Source organism: Aquarana catesbeiana, linkage group LG07, assembly GCF_042186555.1.
Source record: "Aquarana catesbeiana isolate 2022-GZ linkage group LG07, ASM4218655v1, whole genome shotgun sequence".
NCBI lineage: Eukaryota > Metazoa > Chordata > Amphibia > Anura > Ranidae > Aquarana > Aquarana catesbeiana.
In genome coordinates this window covers 316720062-316741061 of record NC_133330.1, presented here as the reverse complement: position 1 = coordinate 316741061, position 21000 = coordinate 316720062, and the positions used below count along the sequence as shown (strand labels likewise).

At 45.2% G+C, this 21000-nt stretch overlaps 1 protein-coding gene across 1 annotated transcript; it reads left to right on the top strand.

Annotated features, from left to right (window-relative positions):
• Window positions 1–40: 40 nt before the first annotated feature.
• TYW3 (tRNA-yW synthesizing protein 3 homolog) lies at window positions 41–19769 on the top strand. Its single transcript, XM_073593733.1, has 6 exons — window positions 41–2288; window positions 4177–4257; window positions 9573–9671; window positions 11534–11605; window positions 16864–16997; window positions 19298–19769. Exons 1-6 carry the CDS (start codon window positions 2010–2012, stop codon window positions 19491–19493), a joined length of 861 nt encoding a protein of 286 aa, XP_073449834.1. The 5' UTR covers window positions 41–2009; the 3' UTR covers window positions 19494–19769.
• The last annotated feature ends 1231 nt before the right edge of the window (window positions 19770–21000 follow it).

Sequence of the window (21000 nt, the reverse complement as noted above, 5' to 3'; positions counted from 1 at the left end):
CTGGGCTTGCCAGAAGTAAATATGGCGGCTGGTTAGTAAACTGAAGGAAGGATGTTTGTCCCTTTTCTTCCGCCGTAGAAAGCATGGAGGTGTCCTAACAGCGTGCAGAGTAAATAGAGGAGTCTTCAGTCCATACACGGGGGATAGTGAGGAGGGGGAGTCAGAGGTGTCGTGTACAGCAAGGTGGCGGGGAGAAGAGCTTCCATTATGGATCATAGAGCAGTTGAAGGACACACCTCAGAAATGCATTCTATTTTTCCATATTAAAACTCCCCTACAGGCTGGAGACCCAGAGATCCTCTACTCTGCTGGACTGTCAGACCCATAGAGATCTTACAACCATTGGAACCTCCTGACCATTACCTTTCCCTGGTGACCTAAAGACCCCTATTCCGGTGACACTGCGGACCCACAGATCTCTCCACACCTCGGTGACCCCGCAGACACAGAGATCCACTAATCTTCTGATCTGCTAGATCAGGGGACCGTACAACCTAGGAAACCCAAACCCAAGACCCTCTTACCCTGGTGACTCTGGGATCCCCAACCTCGGTATACTGATCTGCCAGACCCAGGAATCCTACAACCTAAGGAACCCAAACGAGGGACCCCTCGACCTTTCTCTGTTGACCTGCAGACCCAGATATCCTCTACGCTGCTGGACTGTCAGAGCCATAGAGATCCTACAACCTGCGGAACCTCCAGATTCAGATCCTTACCTTACCCTGGTGACCTAAAGACCCAGAGACCACCCCCATCTGGTGACCCGCAGACCCAGAGATCTGCCTGAACCAGGGATCCTACACCCTAAGGAACCCAAAAGTGGAGACTCCTCAACCCTTCTCTGGTGACCCGCAGACCCAGGGATCCACTACTCCACAGATCTGCTAGATCCAGAGATATTACAACCTAGGAAACCCAAAACAGAGACCCCCTCAACTTTACCCTGGTGACCCAGAGATCCCCTACAATACTGCCAGACCCAGGGTGCCTGCAACCTAAGGAACCCAAAACGGAGACTCTCAACCTTACCCTGGTCACCCAGGGATCCTTTCTTTACTGATCTGCCAGACCTAGGAATCCTACAATTTAAGGAACCAAAAACAGAGACCCCCTCAACCCCACTTTGGTGACCCAGAGATCCACTACTCTACTGATCTGCTAGATCTAGGAACCCTGCAACCTAGGAAGTCCAAAACAGGGACCCCTCAACCTTACCCTGGTGACTTGGTGACCTGGGATCCCCCACTATACTGATCTGCCAGACCCAGGGATCCTAAAACCTAAAGAACCCAAAACAGAGACACCTCCATCTTACCCTGGTGACCCTCAGACCCATTGATCCACTATTCTACTGGTCTGCTAAATCCAGGGATCCTACAAACTTTACACCGGTGACACAGAAACCACCCCTGTCTGATGACCCAGGGATTCCCTATAATACTGATCTGTCAAATCCAGAGATCCTACAGCCTACCTCTGGTTACCTTCAGACCGCAGGACCCCCATTCTGTTGAGACTACATACCCAGAGACCACCCCATATGGCAACCCACAGACTGAGGGAACCTCTGATCTGCTAAACCCAGAGGTCTTCAAGTTTGCTGAGTTTTCTATGAATCCTATTCATCTTGAGTGACTGTTCGATCTACAGATCCTTCCTAATCTGGTGATGTCTCAGACAGAGGCCCTCCTCAGCTAGCTGAACGTTCAGAACCAGAATCCCTCTTGATTCTGGTGAATTCTGGACCCTGAGGACATCTTCAGTCTGGTGATCCCTTGGACTTAGGTCTTTTTTTTTTAGATGTGAGGAGCACCTGACTCGGGTGCTTTATTTATTTTGATGACCCTCCTGACCCAGCTTGGTGAACTCCTAGAGTGAACTGCATTTTGCCAGGTGAGAGTCAAAGTCCTGAGAACCCCAACCCTAGGAGCTGTCTTCAACTTGGAGAAGTTTCAAACATGGAGGTCATTAATTAATTTGTTGAAACCCACTTTGGTTGCATCAACATGGAAATGGAATCTTCTACAAGCGGTCAACAGTGCCAGAACCAGAGTGGCCCCTGCAGTCTGGTGAACCCAAAGACTCATTCCAATTCACACAGACAACAAACTCGGCCCTCTGTTGGACCTTTCTCCCACTGGAAACTCCAAGCTTCCCTCAAAACGGACCTCAGTAAGAAAGGCAGTGTGGACAAAGACATCGAGGAGATCGTGCGGCATATTAACCTCCAGGACTGTTACTTCACCACCAGCTCCTGTTCTGGCAGGATTATCATCATTGATGAGGTGAGAGTTCAGTGACACGGTCTTGAGGGATATCTATGATTAATCAATTCCTGTTTATCATTAATACAATGCAGCAAAGTTACTGCAGCCTCCTAAATGTCTCAATACAAGCACCTCTATTCTTGCGTGAATGTTGACAGCATTATTTTAAGTTTACATATGAAACATAATTGAACAGTTATTGCTTTGCATTTTCTTTAAAGTGAACCTGTGCTTTACCTTTGTAGAGCAAAGCAACACATTTAATTTAACCTGACTGGCCCCACCAGGTGCTTATCCTTACCTTTCCTCTGTTCCCATGGAGCAGTGAAGTGTCTTATGGGGCATCTCTAGGTATGAGGGAGCATGTGGCTCACTCCCTTCACTTGGAACTTATATAGGAAGGCTTCTCATTTCCTTAGGCAAACAGAGTGGAAGTGTAAGCAGATGCTGAGGCTGGTATAAAGGTGGACTGTCGCATTGCCCTGCATGGGAGCCACACAAGATCACTTTAGGTTTTATTGCAAAATATCAAGGCTATGATATTGGAATTAGAAGGCCTTTATTGACATTGTAAGAGTAAACTTTGCAACAAAAATTATCTCTTTGCGTATGGAGATCCTACAGGCTGAGGAACCTCTAGACCATTTCCTTACCCTAGAGACCTTCAGATCCAAAGATCCCAATTCTGGTGAGGCTATGGATCCAGAGACCATCTCTGTCTGGTGACCCATAGGCGCAGAAATCCAGTACACTACTAATCTGCCAGACCCATAGATCCTACAACCTAATAAAACCCAAAACAGAGACCCTTTGACCTTATCCTGGTGACCCACAAACCCAATGAACACCCATGTCTGGTGACCCTTAGACCCAGAAATCCTCAACTCTACTGATCTGCTAGATCCTTAGATTCAGAAATCCTACAGCCTGAGGAACCTTTAAACCCAGACCATTACCTTACCCTTTGGACCTTCAGACCCAAAGATTCCTGTTCTGGTGAGGCTATGGACCTAGAGGCTACCTCTGTCGTGTGACCCATGGGCCCACAAATCGATTACTCTACTGATCTGGCAGGCCTTGGGATCCTACAACCTAAGAAACCAAAAACAAAGACCCTTTGACCTTCCCCTGGTGACCCACAAAGCCAATCAACACTCCTGTCTGGTAACCTATAGACCCAGAAATCCTCAACTCTATTGGTCTGCTAGATTCAGAGATCCTACAGCCCAGGGAACCTCTGCACCCAGACCCTTACCTTACCCCGGTGACCTGCATCTCTTTCAAATGATTTCTTTTGCAAACACCAGCTCTGTATACACAGTAATATCCCATTTATTAAAAACCGTACTTTGCAATTATACATTTAATCGGACTCGGTTGTTGTTGATAATGCTTCACTACGTAGTCCTCAAGGACCACACCAACAGAAGACCGACTTGTGAGATGGTCTGTCGATCGCATGACATTGATTTTTGCTATGACCCAAATGCAAAATTTATAGGTGCCGGTCAGGTGAGAGGTGCAGCCCAGGCTAAAGCGCTTTGAGTGCTGGCTAGGAAAGAGAGTTCGTCCAGGCTCCAAGCTGTAGGAGTGTCGGGAAGAGGATCCGTGAGCCGCATATACGAAAGCGGACCCGTATGGGGAAGTGAATGGCAGCCTCAACCTGGTCGTTCGCCCAGGCCACACCCCAACGCATTTTGTTCCACCCCTCGGAGCTTAATCATGGGGAATATTGATTTTTGCTATCTGCACTCTGCTCCTGGCATTGAAATGGTAGATGTACTCTAGAAAAAAAAAATGGCAGACTTTCATGGTGCTTTGGCAGACTGCATATGCTGCATGTGCCTAAAATTTCTCTTTTCTGATTAAGTATTTTTACCCATTATCTTCTCTTTTTCCTTTTCAGAATTCTGATCTCTCCATAGTGCAGAAGGAAAACTGCTCGTGGCTTTTTGTGACCCATGACCTCTGTAGCATAGATGATGTGGTGAGTACATGCGAGGCACATCTATTTATTGCTGATCAGATTAGAAAATGTGTTAAATGCAGCAAAGAGCCCAATTCCAGGAAAGCTGGGTTAGCAGCTCATTTTATTCTAGGGGAGAGTAAAAATACTTCAACTGACCTGATCCTCCACTCCCCCGGCAAACGGCGTTCCCCTATGCTCAGACAGTGGACTGTTCCTCAGCGTCATTACGTCCAGTGGAGGGCTGTTGACCCTGCACTGGTCTTGATAATGTCAGGACTTTAGACCACCAGAGCATTCGTTTCTATGTCTCCTAGACCTAATTTTCAAGTTTAGCAGAGCTGAGCTCTTAAAGGTAAATGTGCCCCAAACTGTTATCTTAGTCCTTGGTAGATCCTGAAGATCTTCTCAGGTTATCTGATATCTGTCGCAGCTGAGGGATTCCATACTTCGCCAAAAGCTAATGTTTCCCAGGTCCTGAAAGCAGTCCTAATTCCTGGTCGGTCATGTCGCTATGTGCGGGTTGGGTTGTCCTCTGTCCCTGAGCTGGCAGGACTGCTGAGATTCAGGATTTGATTGGACATCTCAGCTGTGCCAGATAACTGCCAGCCTGATGGATATCCCTAAAAGTTTTTTGTTGTATATATTGAGGAAGAACTTGATTCTCTGACCTAATTCTGCTGTCTGTGCTCTTGTTGGGGAGGCTTCAGCTCGCTTTTTGTACCAGTGACCAACTGCCACTAGGATAATTGCCACTAGGATAGGAAGTGAGGACATTTCTCAACAGACAACAATACAGACATGACAGAGGATCTAACCCAGCTTTTTATTACATAGTAGGCGAGGTTGATAAAAGGCACAAGTCCATCAAGTCCAACCTATGTGTGTGATTATATGTCAGTATTACATTGTATATCCCTGTATATTGTGGTCGTTCAGGTGCTTATCTAATAGTTTTTTGAAATTATCGATGCCCCCCTCTGAAACCGCTGCCTGTGGAAGAGAATTCCACATCCTAACCGCTCTTACAGTAAAGAACCCTCCAAGCAGTTTAAGGTTAAACTGCTTTTCTTCTATTTTAGTAAAATATTGTGGAGGAACCCTTGAAATATTTTGTGGGTGTCTAGGAAACCTTGCTAATTATACATTTTTAAGCGCACAATATATTATCATGATCGGTAATTTGTGGATATAATATAAAGTGATAAGAAATGGCAGCGTCCCTAAGCATATTTGATACTCGGAGCAAATCATTTATAATACCCCCCTTCACTAGGTAACAACTTTATTTTTTTTTAGAAAGAATCCTGAAATAAAACAAATGATGATAATGGTCAGAAAAGACAATAAAAAACTGCAGTGTACAGTGCCTTGGAAAAGTATTCATACCCCTTGAAATTCTCCACATTTTGTCATGTTACATGCACCCACCCTCCATTCAAAGCAGCTGCGCCTCCCAGTCATTTAGCCTGCCTCTCCGCTCTGATACCCACAGCAGTGACGGCGGCTGATTCCAAAAACCGGCTCATAAATGGCGGAACCGCGACGGGCCGGATGGAACAGTGACGTGGGCTGGACCTGGACCGTGGCCGCCATTTAGGGATGCTTTGATCTAAACCATTCCATTGTAGCTCTGGCTGTATGTTTAGGGCCGTTGTGCTGCTGGAAGGTGAACCTCCGCCCCAGTCTCAAGTCTTTTGCAGACTCTAAAATGTTTTCTTCTAAGATTGCCCTGCATTTGGCTCCATCCATCTTCCCATCAACTCTGACCAGCTCCCCTGTCCTTGCTGAAGAAAAGCATCCCCACAACATGATGCTGCCACCACCGTGTTTCACGGTGGGGATGGGGTGTTCAGGGTGATGTGCAGTCCTAGTTTTCCACCACACACAGCATTTTGCTTTTAGGCCAAAAAATTTGATTTTGGTCTCATCTGACCAGAGCACCTTCTTCCACATGTTTGCTGTGTCCCCCACATGGCTTCTCGCAAACTGCGAACGAGACTTCTTATGGCTTTCTTTCAACAATGTCTTTCTTCTGATCACTCTTCCATAAAGACCAGATTTGTGGAGTGCATGACTAATAGTTGTCCTGTGGACAGATTCTCCCACCTGAGCTGTGGATCTCTGCAGCTCCTCCAGAGGTACCATGGGCCTCTCTGATGAATGCTCTCCTTGCCCGACCTGTCAGTTTAGGTGGACGGCCATGTCTTGGTAGGTTTGCAGTTGTGCCATACTCTTTCCATTTTCAGATGATGGATTGATCAGTGCTCCGTGTGAGGTTCAAAGCTTGGGATATTTTTTTATAACTTAACCCTGCTTTAAACTTCTCCACAACTTTATCCCTGACCTGTCTGGTGTGTTCCTTGGCCTTCATGATACTGTTTGTTCACTAAGCTTCTCTAACAAACCTCTGAGGGCTTCACTGAGATTTATACTGAGATTAAATTACACACAGGTGGACTCAATTTACTAATTGGGTGACTTCTGAGGGCAATTGGTTCCACTGGATTTTAGTTAGGGGTATCAGAGTAAAGGGGGCTGAATACAAATGCACCCCACACTTTTCAGATATTATTTGTAAAAAAAAAAAAATTGAAAACCATTTTCCTTCCACTTCACAATTGTGTGCCACTTTGTTGGTCTATCACATAAAATACATTTGTTTTTGGTCATAACATGACAAAATGTGGAAAATTTCAAGGGGTATGAATACTTTTTCAAGGCACTGTACCATTAAATTGTTGTTCAGTGGAGAAATGCTCCTTAACTTTGGTGGGCAAGTGTTCCTCTTACACTGGAAGTCTATAGAATATTGCTTCTATACCTTGGTGGTAGCATAATGGTGACCTCTTACATAGGAAATCAGGGGAATAGTTTTCCTTTTTATTGGTAAGACAGGTGCTCCCTTACATTGTTTGTCAGTGTGAGAATGCCCCCATATGTTCATGGTCAGTGGGGGATGCTCTCCCATACATTGGTGGTCAGTGAGAGATGTGCCTCCATACATTGATGGTCAATGAAAGATGTCTCCATACATTGATGGTCAGTGGGAGATGTCTCCATACATTGATGGTCAGTGGGAGATGTGCCTCCATACATTGACGGTCAGTGGGAGATGTGCCTCCATACATTGACGGTCAGTGGGAGATGTGCCTCCATACATTGACGGTCAGTGGGAGATGTGCCTCCATACATTGACGGTCAGTGGGAGATGTGCCTCCATACATTGACGGTCAGTGGGAGATGTGCCTCCATACATTGACGGTCAGTGGGAGATGTGCCTCCATACATTGACGGTCAGTGGGAGATGTGCCTCCATACATTGACGGTCAGTGGGAGATGTGCCTCCATACATTGACGGTCAGTGGGAGATGTGCCTCCATACATTGACGGTCAGTGGGAGATGTGCCTCCATACATTGATGGTCAGTGAAAGATGTCTCCATACATTGATGGTCAGTTGGAGATGTCTCCATACATTGATGGTCAGTTGGAGATGTGCCTCCATACATTGATGGTCAGTGGGAGATGTCTCCATACATTAATGGTCAGTTGGAGATGTGCCTCCATACATTGATGGTCAGTGAGAGATGTGCCTCCATACATTGATGGTCAGTGAGAGATGTGCCTCCATACATTGATGGTCAGTGGGAGATGTGCCTCCATACATTGATGGTCAGTGGGAGATGTGCCTCCATACATTGATGGTCAGTGGGAGATGTGCCTCCGTACATTGATGGTCAGTGGGAGATGTGCCTCCGTACATTGATGGTCAGTGGGAGATGTGCCTCCATACATTGATGGTCAGTGAGAGATGTGCCTCCATACATTGATGGTCAGTTGGAGATGCGCCTCCATACATTGATGGTCAGTTGGAGATGTGTCTCTATACATTGGTGGTCAATGAAAGATGTGTCTCCATACATTGGTGGTCAGTGGGAGATGTGCCTCCATACATTGATGGTCAGTGGGAGATGTGCCTCCGTACATTGATGGTCAGTGGGAGATGTGCCTCCGTACATTGATGGTCAGTGGGAGATGTGCCTCCATACATTGATGGTCAGTGAGAGATGTGCCTCCATACATTGATGGTCAGTTGGAGATGTGTCTCTATACATTGGTGGTCAATGAAAGATGTGTCTCCATACATTGATGGTCAGTGGGAGATGTGCCTCCATACATTGATGGTCAGTGGGAGATGTGCCTCCGTACATTGATGGTCAGTGGGAGATGTGCCTCCGTACATTGATGGTCAGTGGGAGATGTGCCTCCGTACATTGATGGTCAGTGGGAGATGTGCCTCCGTACATTGATGGTCAGTGGGAGATGTGCCTCCGTACATTGATGGTCAGTGGGAGATGTGCCTCCGTACATTGATGGTCAGTGAGAGATGTGCCTCCATACATTGATGGTCAGTTGGAGATGTGTCTCTATACATTGGTGGTCAATGAAAGATGTGTCTCCATACATTGATGGTCAGTGGGAGATGTGCCTCCATACATTGATGGTCAGTGGGAGATGTGCCTCCGTACATTGATGGTCAGTGGGAGATGTGCCTCCGTACATTGATGGTCAGTGGGAGATGTGCCTCCGTACATTGATGGTCAGTGGGAGATGTGCCTCCGTACATTGATGGTCAGTGGGAGATGTGCCTCCGTACATTGATGGTCAGTGGGAGATGTGCCTCCATACATTGATGGTCAGTGAGAGATGTGCCTCCATACATTGATGGTCAGTTGGAGATGTGTCTCTATACATTGGTGGTCAATGAAAGATGTGTCTCCATACATTGGTGGTCAATGGGAGATGTGCCTCCATACATTGATGATCAGTGAAATATTACTTTCATACAATGATGGACAGTGGAAGATGTGACCTTTGCATTGGTGGTTAGTGGTAGATGTGACTCCATACATTGGTGATCAGTCGAGGATGTGCTCCTTACATTGGTTGTCTGTGAAAGGAATGCCATGTTACATTACTCAATTCCTGAGGAACCCCTAGCAATTTCTGGAGGAACCTTGTCTAAGAATGGCTGCCCTTTCCCACTCTTAAATTAAGAAACATGTTTTAGTTTTGTTTGTATTACCATTGTGTAGATTTCCTGCCCCATTGACCACATGCCAGGATGTGATCGAAAATCTAACCAGACACATAGACTGAAAATTAATCCAGACAGATATATATCCCTTTGACTTTGGCCTTATCTTAGGAAAATTAATTTACCGGTAATTTGATGAATGAACTGAAACCCCCAAGATTAGTCCAGAGCAACATGTCTAACTAGCCCAGTCATCCTTTCCTATTATACTCTTTTGTTCCCATTGATGTCTCTAGGTTACCGCCGTCCAGAAAGCTTTGGGAGACGCGGTCCTGAAATTCGAACCCTTTGTTATGCACGTCCAGTGTCGCACATTAGAGGACGCACAACTTCTGGTAAGATTTTAGGGCCCGTTTAACTCATATTGACCATCAGATTCCTTGTTTTGTTTTCCAGTCTGAGAAAGTTGTTATACACACAGAATAAAATAAATATATTGACCTCTTCCTGCCGGTCGTGCGCAAATATGCGGCCTCTCAGTGGGTGGGGTTTAGCTCTGAGAAGCTGCATATATGCAACCCTATGTAAACATGTTACTGTGAGGAGTGTGCGCCCCCGGCACAGTAACCATCATCTGATTGGAATGCCTGCCTTCCGGTATTTAGAACCTCTTAAAGGGCTGGGAGGTGGCGGCGAGAAGGGGTTAAAGTGGTTGCAAACCCTCACATATAGCCAGTGAAGTGATTGGCCTCAGCTGATACATAGAGATGATGCAAATCCTCCTACATATAGTTGTGCCTGTTTATCTACAGCCCTCTCTCCTAACAGCCATTCTAACTAAAGAACTTACACAGGATTTATGAGCTTCAGAAGGCAGGGAGCAGGGATCTGATGGCGCAAACTGCAAAGCATACAGCAGGGCAGGGTGGATAAAAATCAATGATTTATTTATTTTTTATCCGTGTTTTATTTGACTGTTTTTGAGCATTTTTAGAAGCGTTTTACAGCTTTAGGCGTTTTTGTTTAGCCGATAGAAAGCACTAGAGGTAGAAAATTGGGGACGGAGAGCTGCTGTTTGAGCAGAAAACGTGTGATTAAAATGCTCATAAAACACTCAGTTCAGGCGTTTCTATTGAAGTCTATGGGGCCAAAAACTGCTTGTAATCTGCCAAAAAGAAGCTCCTGTACTCTTTTGAGGTAGTTTTGCTTATGCGATAGAACGCTCATGTGAACAGGGGCCATTGAAATGAATGGGGTTTGGCTTGTTGAGCATTTCAAGAGCTGCAAGCTTCAAGCAGTAAATCGCACAGGTGTGAACGGGACCTTGGGCTCCATTCCCACCTCAGCGATTTGTATCACGGGGAGAATTGCTGCGGTGCGCCTTTGCGATGCCATTATTTCTCAATGGTACCCCAAATGTAGTGCGATTCATTTAATTTTTTTCCCCTTGCGCGACAAATCGTATCAAAATCGCGCAGACAAAATTGCGGGACGCGTGGCCTTTAAAAATGAGTGCCGGAATTTCTATTGGGCGATATGCATCCCGCGATTTTGTTTTCGTGATTTTGTTGCGATTTGTCGTGCGACAATCGTAGCAAGATCGCAGCACGTTCAGGGTGCCATTAAGAAATAATGGCATCACAAAAGCGTCCTGCGTTTTGCCACAATTCTGAATCCTGGGAGAATCTATACACCGCTCCTAAAGCGCCTCAAAGATGCTGCTTGCAGGACTTTTTGCAACGTCCCGCAAGCGCACCGCTCCAGTGCGAAAGCACTTGGGGTTTACACTGGAGTGACAGGAGAGGTGCTATTTTCAGCGCTATAGTGCCTGTAAATCGCCTCAGTGTGAAAGTAGCCTAAGGTACATTTACCTTTCTTCTGACCTGTAGCAGACCTCTTTTTAAGCTGCTTTTTCATTGACTAGTAAGGATGAGCTCCGGCGTGTTCACACAGCCCACGTGCAGAGCCCGCCAGGAAGTCGGCACTGCGCTAATCACAGGCAGTGAGACATTTCCTGATCTCTGCACATCGGGACAATGTCTCACTGCCTGCGATTAGCGCAGTGCCGACTTCCTGGCGGGCTCTGCACGTGGGCTGTGCGAAGAGCTCATCCTTATTGACTAGTTTAATAGAGAAGAAATTAGGCCTCCAACAAAGGTGATGGGACATCTTGTGGTGTGTGCTCCCAGGCAGGACTTTTACTTTTAAACTTAAAAATGGCTGACAGGTTCACTTTAACACTTTGTGTCTCCTTCAGCATAGTGTCGCCATAAACTCGGCATTCCGAAATTCTGGCATCACGGTAGGAAAGAAGGGGAAAATCATAATGGTGAGTATTTCTCCATGCTATGGAAATAAGTATTGTATGTAAAAATGTTTGTCTTTGTTTGACCTGTTTGTACCCCGTATATAGGTGTTGCAGGCTTGCATAAGGAATTACAATGTTCATGTCATTAAAAAGATAATTGTACTGCTGACATACAAGAGAAATTATTAGACCCCTTTCACACTGAGGCAGTTTTCAGGTGTTTTAGCGCTAGAAACAGCCTCTAAATAATGCCTGAAAACCGCTTCCCATTCATTTCGGTGTGTCTTTTCACACTGGGGCGGTGCTCTTGTGGGACGTTAGGAAAAGTCCTGCAAGCAGCATCTTTGGGGCAGTTTGGGAGCACTGTATTTAGCGCCTCCAAAACGCCCGGCCTATTGAAATGAATGGGCAGCGCCTCCAATGCGCCTGAAAAGTGATTCGGAAGCGCCGCAACACGGGCGCTTTTATCCCCGAAAAGCGCCGCTTTAACAGCGCCAAAGCGCCGTTAAAATGAACTGCGCATACGCGGCTGCGACCCCAGTGTGAAAGGGGTCTTAAAGTAGTACTAAAGCTAAAACATTTTTATATTTTGGTAGGAGTGGAGAGGGATTAGAACCCCATTCAGGTTTTTATTGCTGTCTGTGTCCCTTAGGGACTTTCACCCTCTCTGTATGTCCTGGTGACCATTATTATCGAGAGTGAAAGCAAACCCCAAATTTTGGGTTGTCACCAGAACAGGAATAGAAGAGAAATCCTCTGATGGAGGCACTAATTCTGGTGACTATGGAGGGATCTCCTCGGACTTGCTGCTGTGGCTATGGGACAGGAAGTGGAGGGAAATCACCCCAGTGGGACACACATGGCAAAAGTAAAACTGACAAAGATAGCAGAAAAAATGGACAGGGGCTATAACCATATCTTATTTGGTTCAAAAGTATGGCCTTCGTTTTACTTCAAGGTGCTCTTCATACCTGGTTGTTCCAGTACCAGGACACATAAAATGATAAACTGCGGCAGGAAGGCTTCCCCGGCGGCTCTGCGGCAGGAAGGCTTCCCCGGCGGCTCTGCGGCAGGAAGGCTTCCCCGGCGGCTCTGCGGCAGGAAGGCTTCCCCGGCGGCTCTGCGGAAGGAAAGGCTTCCCCGTGCGGCTCTGCGGAAGGAAAGGCTTCCCCGGCGGCTCTGCGGAAGGAAAGGCTTCCCCGACGGCTCTGCGGAAGGAAAGGCTTCCCCGGCGGCTCTGCAGAAGGAAGGCTTCCCCAGCGGCACTGTGGAAAATTTTCGTCAGCTGCATTTTTACAGTGATGAAAACGAAAAGTACACCACATTTTCGTCCACTGACAAACTGTGACGAAAATCAATTCTGTTTTCGTTAACAAGTGAAAACGAAACGAAAATGTGAGGTAGGGACGGTTACTCGTGAAATAACTTCCAGTTTCCACGGAGCTCCGCCTGCTTCTGCTCCCAGCAAGCAAGCGACTGTGCAGCCAGAATTTCAAAGCTCCGAGTCCTCAGACGACCGTCCAGAGCAGCACTGTGCATTACAGGCTTCCCGTCCCAACGAGAGTCCCACTCCCGGCGACGACTGTCCAGACCAGAGAGCACCCACTGTGAGTGTGTACATTACACAGGCCTTAGACCTCCCATCAGACCACCGCCCGTCCAGAGCACTGTGTGTGCATTACAGGCCTCCTCTGACCACTGGCATTCATGGCACTGTGCATTACAGGCCATCCTTCAGACCTGAGACCACCATCCAGCACTGTGCACCATTACAGGCCTCCTCCTGACTACTGATATCCAGAGCCCTGTGTGCATTACAGTGATAACAAAAAAAAAACCGCATACTGTTAGGTTAATTCGGTTGTCTGCAAGCTGGTTGGTAAGTAGGCTTTGTTTTTTTCCTGGGCATTCCCCAGACTTTGTTGTTACCTGTGTGCATTACAGGCCTCCTCTGACCACCAGCATCCAGAGCACTGTGTGTGCATTACAGGCCACCCCAGTCAGACCTGAGACCACCACCCAGCACTGTGCACTGGTAGCATTACAGGCCACCTCTGACCACTGGCATCCAGAGCACTGTGCATTACAGGCCATCCCTCAGACCTGAGACCACCATCCAGCACTATGCAGCATTACAGGCCTCCTCAGACCACCGTCCAGAGTGGCTACGTTTGTTCAAACCTTAATACCATAACTAATATGATATTAGATTTTTTTTTTTTTTTACTCCAGGAGTATATAATGAGTTTGGAAATTCTATTGAAATGCATTGCAATTTAACTAAACATATTATATTTTAGTTGACTAACATGTACTGGAGAATTTAGTAGACTAAAATATGATTATGACTAAAATGGGACTAAAACTAAAATGGCATATTAGTCAAACGACTAAGACTAAATCAAAATTCGATGCCAAAATTAACACTGATGGCAATGTGACGTCATTGGTTCCTGCTGCTGTCAATCAAAATGAGTGAGCCAATGAGGAGGGGGCAGGGGCTCGGTTTCGGAATGGTCACAGGGAGCTGTGACTCGGCTTGGGTGCCCCCAGATCAAACTGCTTGCTTGGGGGGGCACTCAACAGGAGGGAGGGGCCAGGAGCACCGAAGAGGGACCTGAGAAGAGGAGGATCCGGGCTGCTCTGTTTAAATGTAATATAAGTGTGAAGCCCTAGGGCTAACGCTGCGATATAACTAAAAACTTGTGAAATATCAAATAAGCTGCTGGCATCAAAAAGTCCAGTACAGAAACTCCAAATAAAGTGCAAATATCCAACAAAAGATGCAGCGCTAATTAAATCATACATATATGAATATAAATATACCTAAAAAATTGGTGAGAAAATACCAAAGTGAAAAAAGGAAAACTAAAGCAAGCTGCTAACTCAGTGCAGCAAGAGCAGAGCACAAGCTTGTGGAACCACAGGTGCCAGCAGACCTACAGCATCAAAAGCAGCAGTGGGAGTCTTGGATTTTCCACAAGGGTTGAGGGAGACCATACTTCCCTAAGGCTGGGTGAGACTGCTGTGGCGGTCATCGCTTTCTGGTAAGCAGGTAATCCATACACTTTGGGGTGGTGATCTGGATGCACTTCGTTTGTTTTGAAGACTTTGTCACAATCTTCTTTCTGCAATTAACTTTGCTCATCTAGATGGACACTGTTTTTTTAGGAATCTATAGACTTTTTTTTCTTGATGGGACCTTGCTTTAATTTTTCTTTTTTTTCACTTTGGTATTTTCTCACCAATTTTTTATGTATATGTATATTCAAATACAGTGGGGACGGAAAGTATTCAGACCCCCTTACATTTTTCACTCTTTGTTATATTGCAGCCATTTGCTAAAATCATTTAAGTTCATTTTTTTCCTCATTAATGTACACACAGCACCCCATATTGACAGAAAAATACAGAATTGTTGACATTTTTGCAGATTTATTAAAAAAAGAAAAACTGAAATATCACATGGTCCTAAGTATTCAGACCGTTTGCTGTGACACTCATATATTTAACTCAGGTGCTGTCCATTTCTTCTGATCATCCTTGAGATGGTTCTACACCTTCATTTGAGTCCAGCTGTGTTTGATTATACTGATTGGACTTGATTATGAAAGCCACACACCTGTCTATATAAGACCTTACAGCTCACAGTGCATGTCAGAGCAAATGAGAATCATGAGGTCAAAGGAACTGCCTGAAGAGCTCAGGGACAGAATTGTGGCAAGGCACAGATCTGACCAAGGTTACAAAAAAAAATCTGCTGCCCTTAAGGTTCCTAAGAGCACAGTGGCCTCCATAATCCTTAAATGGAAGACTTTTGGGACGATCAGAACCCTTCCTAGAGCCGGCCCTCCCGCCAAACTGAGTTATCGGGGGAGAAGAGCCTTGGTGAGAGAGTTAAAGAAGAACCCAAAGATCACTGTGGCTGAGCTCCAGCTATGCAGTCAGGAGATGGGAGAAAGTTGTAGAAAGTTAACCATCACTGCAGCCCTCCACCAGTCGGGGCTTTATGGCAGAGTGGCCCAACGGAAGCCTCTCCTCAGTGCAAGACACATGCTAAAAAAACACCTGAAGGACTCCAAGATGGTGAGAAATAAGATTCTCTTGTCTAATGAGACCAAGATAGAACTTTTTGGCCTTAAGTCTAAGCGGTATGTGTGGAGAAAACCAGGCACTGCTCATCATCTGTCCAATACAGTCCCAACATGGTGGTAGCAGTATCTTGCTGTGGGGGTGTTTTTCAGCTGCAGGGACAGGACGACTGGTTGCAATCGAGGGAAAGATGAATGCGGCCAAGTATAGGGATATCCTGGACGAAAACCTTCTCCAGAGTGCTCAGGACCTCAGACTGGGCCGAAGGTTTACCTTCTAACAAGACAATGACCCTAAGCACACAGCTAAAATAACGAAGGAGTGGCTTCACAACAACTCCGTGACTGTTCTTAAAAGGCCCAGCCAGAGCCCTGTCTTAAACCCAATTAAGCATCTCTGGAGAGACCTAAAAATGACTGCCCACCAACGTTTACCATCCAACCTGACAGAACTGGAGAGGATCTGCAAGGAGGAATGGCAGAGGATCCCCAAATCCAGGTGTGAAAAACTTGTTGCATCTTTCCCAAAAAGATTCATGGCTGTATTAGATCAAAAGGGGCTTCTACTAAATACTGAGCAAAGGGTCTGAATACTTAGGACCATGTGATATTTCAGTTTTTCTTTTTTAATAAACCTGCAAAAATGTCAACAATTCTGTGCTTTTCTGTCAATATGGGGTGCTGTGTGTACATTAATGAGGAAAAAAATGAGCATAAATGATTTTAGCAAATGACTGCAATATAACAGAGTGAAAAATGTAAGGGGGTCTGAATACTTTCTGTCCCCACTGTGTGTATGGTTTAATTAGTGCTGCTTCTTTTGTTGGATATTTGCTCTGTTTAAATCCACTTCACAGAGCAGGTAAATATAACATGAAAAAAACCAGAGACTTTACAATCACTTTAAGTTGGCATTGGATCTTGTGTTTCCTAGGCCAGTGTTTCTCAAATCCAGTCCTCAAGGCTCCCCAACAGGTCATGTTTTTCAGGCTTTCCATTATTTTGCACAGGTGATTTGATCAGTTTCACTGCCTTAGTAACTACCACAGCCGTTTCATCTGAGGGAAATCCTGAAAACATGACCGGTTGGGGGTACCTTGAGGACTGGAGTTGAGAAACACTCACATAAAGTACATATTTTATTACTCCCTGTGATAATGACCAGACGGTGTGTTGCTGTATTTCTAGGCGGTACGGAGTACTCATTGTATGGAGGTGCCATTGAGTCACAAGGGGAAGTGTTTAGTGAGCAACGAATATATTGAATACTTGGTACAGACGGCAAACCGAAAAATGGAAGAGAACAAGACAAGAATCGCCCGGTAGGTGAAATCCCCATACTTCAGATTTTAGTAGGGCATTGCCATGCTGGACAGGGAAACGCCAGTTTCTCTAATGTTTTTAGCATAGTAAACTTGTTGTGTATCGCATTTAGTGTTCAACCAATGCACTAATCGCTTCTGGAATGTCTGGTAATCCAAAATATCCATTGAAGTTGTCCTGCACCAGCCTTTGTTCTCCTGAAGGGGGCAGCGCTGGCTCTTCATGTGCATGATCAGGAGGACATATTGTATCCTAAAAGAAATATTCTGCTTTTCTTTTGTAGGTAACTCTAATTCAGATCATACTGGTTACTTCTCTGTCTTTAGTCTTGCAACTGTTAGAAGGAAGAATTAGTGTATCTGCAGAATCTGTTAAGTGCTGATAAATTAATCATGAAAAACATGTCTTTAGCTGATAATCAGCATGAAAGCAATGTGTCATTTACCCCATAGACACTTTACTGTCCTCTTGTTGATATCTAGAAAGATTTTAGCTTCGGGTGCTTAGATTTTAAACTGAATTCTGGGGAAAATCCAAAGTTACCCTTGCATTGTGCCTCCCTCTGCACTGCAAGGGTTAAATGCTGTTTTTGTCTGGGGCAGCGGTGTTCGACTTCTTGATATAGGGGGCCTCAAGTGTAGTCCCTAAAGGACTGCACATAATATTCAGTAATGTAATGCTACAAAGAGCTGTCAGAGACTGCAGCAGGAGACGGTCAGAGACTGCAGCGGTGCAGTGGGAGACGGTCAGAGGGTGCAGCGGGAGACGGTCAGAGGGTGCAGCGGGAGACGGTCAGAGGGTGCAGCGGGAGACGGTCAGAGACTGCAGCGGGAGACAGTCAGAGGGTGCAGCGGGAGACAGTCAGAGACTTCAGACAGAAGCGGTCAGAGACTGCAGCCGTGCAGCAGGAGATGGTCAGAGACTGCAGACATGCTATGTCGAGGACTTGTTGAAGACTGAACAGGAAACGGGGACATGCGTCAGGAAGTTGTCAGACTGGAGACACATTACATGGGATTAGAAATCACTACCCTTACAGGAAAATAGGAAAAACACAGATTAACATATGCAGGGTCCCTGAGAGCCACATAAAGTGTTAAAGGGCCGTAAGTGGGGCACCAGGGGTTTAGGGTAAAATTTAGCAGTTTTACTTACCTTATCCCTGTCCGCAGACTTCCTTTTCTCCGCTCGCCTGATCTCCCAAAGCCTCTTCTCTTTGGCGCCTCATCGGCTGCAGGCACTCGGCTACAATACAAGACCAGCAGTCTTGCATTGTAAATGAGTATGCAGAGGGCTTGCTGTTGAGGGAGAATAGAGCGTTCGCCGCCAGGGTTGCGAGGGATAAGGTAAGCTCTCCTGAAGAGGGCAGCACTGGCTCTGCTTTTTAATGGTATCCTAGACAAAAAAATCATTTAACTCTTGCAGTGTGGCGGTGGGGACACTGCAAGGACAACTTCCTTGCACATATCCTGAGTTCATTTTGAAATGTTCACTTAAAGCCCAGTTACCGTCAGACTTTTTTTTTTGTTCCCCTCTAAAAAAAAAACCCCACTGCTGCGATAGTTATATATTAATCCCCTGAAGAAGCCAATTTTGGTCAAACGTGTTGGGATTAGACACTACATCTCTACTGTACATGTACAATGAACGCCTACTGTGACCTCTCTTTGGATATGTGTAAAACAAAAATATCGTATTTTTTTTTTTTTATACCTTTTAATCATGTATAGAATAAACTTTTACGTTTTGTCTTGGTTTTTTGTTTATTGGCACTGTTATAATCCCATTAGTTACTTTCTGCGCTATTTACTGCTGCAATAGTCTTAGGTTATCTGATCCAATTTGGACATGTTGTAAATGTAGTCTTATTTTGTTATATAGTTTATGAAATGTACTCACAGTAACCTCTGTAACAAGAATGCTCCGTCTTTACTGTGGGCATCTAAAGCCCACTCTTAGCTTCTTCAAGGATATGTGCTGTTGGCTAACCAGCATGTGTGTACAAAGCGCGGCACACTCATTGAAGTGGTGGATGCCCAATGCCTCCTGGGATTGATGAAACTTGTATCCCAGGAGCCAATGGGCGGCTGGGTATTACGTACCTTGCCGCAGTGAGGTACAGTGGAAGTGGAGCTATTTAGTGACCAAAAAAAAGTTCATATGCTTTACAAAAAAAAAACATTCCGAACATGGATGGGACTGTGATCAGCAACGCAGGGGGCTGAATGTCTAAAATGGAGTGGAACTCAACTTTAAGGGCCACATTTTTACTATGTTTTGTCCTTTTTTATTTCTGCAGATTCTTTAGCTGCCTCCATACGGCTCTACAGAAAAGAGACAGAAAGAGTGAGAAGGACCAGAAGGAAAGGACGGACATCTCGGTGTACACTCGTCGGAGGAGAAGACCGGAGGTGACTGAGATAACTGTTGGCGGTCCTTGTGAATCCCCAGGTGACCCAGAGACTTTCATCTCCTTCCTACATGATACAGACTAAGGCAATGGACAGGAGACACAACTACTGGATATTATTTCTGAATAAAGATTTCACCTAGTCATCCAAACTTTTTATAAACCACCTAATAAAGAAAATCACAAGAGGGGTATAAGCCATGGATATACACCGTAAGCGCTGCTGGATCTCAGATACTTGTATGGACAAACTCATCTGCTCCAACAGACTGATCACAGGATAGAAGTGCCTTAAAGTACATGCAAACCCTCACCTTTGTAAAACAACCCAGTGAGATTAAAATAGAGATGAAAGGCAAAACATTTGTGTATAGATTTTTTAAAAATTACAAATATATTCCCCCCCCCCCTTTTTTTTTTTTTTTTTTTTTTTTTTTTTATAAGTGTTATAATTGGTCTCAGCAAAATCAGGAGCTGGGGGAGGAGAAACATCACACTGATCTTCCCAGTGACTGGCTGTGCAGAGGAAAGTGTGTTAGCACAACCCTGATCATTGGATTAGTTCACAGTGCAGCCAGAAAACTGACCACACTGTGCTCTCATGCCTAGTGTGGTCAGTTTTTATAGGAAAGAAGAGGGACTGGCATGAACCAGGGATTTCACACAAAGGAAGAAATACAAAGAGAACAGGATATTTTTTCATAAAGGTACATGGTATAGCATATTCTTTAATGCCTCTAATGACAAACGCTGGTCAATGGTCATGTTCGATAAAGAAGGTTTTGGCTCTGTACAGTGCCTTGAAAAAGTATTCATACCCCTTTGAAATTTTCCACATTGTGTCATGTTACAACCAAAAACTTAAATGTATTTTATGTGAGACCAACACAAAGTGGCAGGAAAATGATAAATGGTTTTCAAGTTTTTTTTTACAAATAAATCTGTGAAAAGTGTGGGGTGCATTTGTATTCAGTCCCCTTTACTCTGATACCTCTAACTAAAATCACTAAAAACGTGGAACCAATTGCCGTCAGAAGTCACCTGATTAGTAATTAGAGTCTACTTGTATGTAATTTTAATCTCAGTATAATTACAGCTGTTCTGTGAAGCTCTCGGAGGTTTGTTGGAGAACCTTTGTGAACAAACAGCATCATGGAAGACAAGGAACACACCAGGCAGGACAAGGTTAAAGTTGTGGAGAAGTTTAAAGCAGGGTTAGGTTATAAAAAAAAAATATCCCAAGCTTTGAACATCTCATGGAGCTCTGTTCCATCTATCACCTGAATATGGAAAGAATATGGCACAACTGCAAACCTACCAAGACATGGCCGTCCACCTAAACTGACAGGCCGGGCAAGAAGAGCATTCATCAGAGAAGCAGCCAAGAGGTCCATGGTAACTCTGGAGGAGCTGCAGAGATCCACAGCTCAGGTGGGAGAATCTGTCCACAGGACAACTATTAGTCGTGCTCTCCACAAATATGGAAGAGTGGCAAGAAGAAAGACATTGGTGAAAGAAAGCCATAAGAAGTCCTGTTTGCAGTTTGTGAGAAGCCATGTGGAGGACACAGCTAACATGTGGAAGAAGGTGCT

Bases quoted from the DNA above. Each gene is read 5' to 3' on its own strand.
- TYW3 (XM_073593733.1), top strand. From the start codon at position 2,010: ATGGAAATGGAATCTTCTACAAGCGGTCAACAGTGCCAGAACCAGAGT. The intron at 2,289-4,176 runs GTGAGAGTTCAG...TTTCCTTTTCAG, and splicing joins GGATTATCATCATTGATGAG to AATTCTGATCTCTCCATAGT. The intron at 9,672-11,533 runs GTAAGATTTTAG...TGTCTCCTTCAG, and splicing joins TAGAGGACGCACAACTTCTG to CATAGTGTCGCCATAAACTC.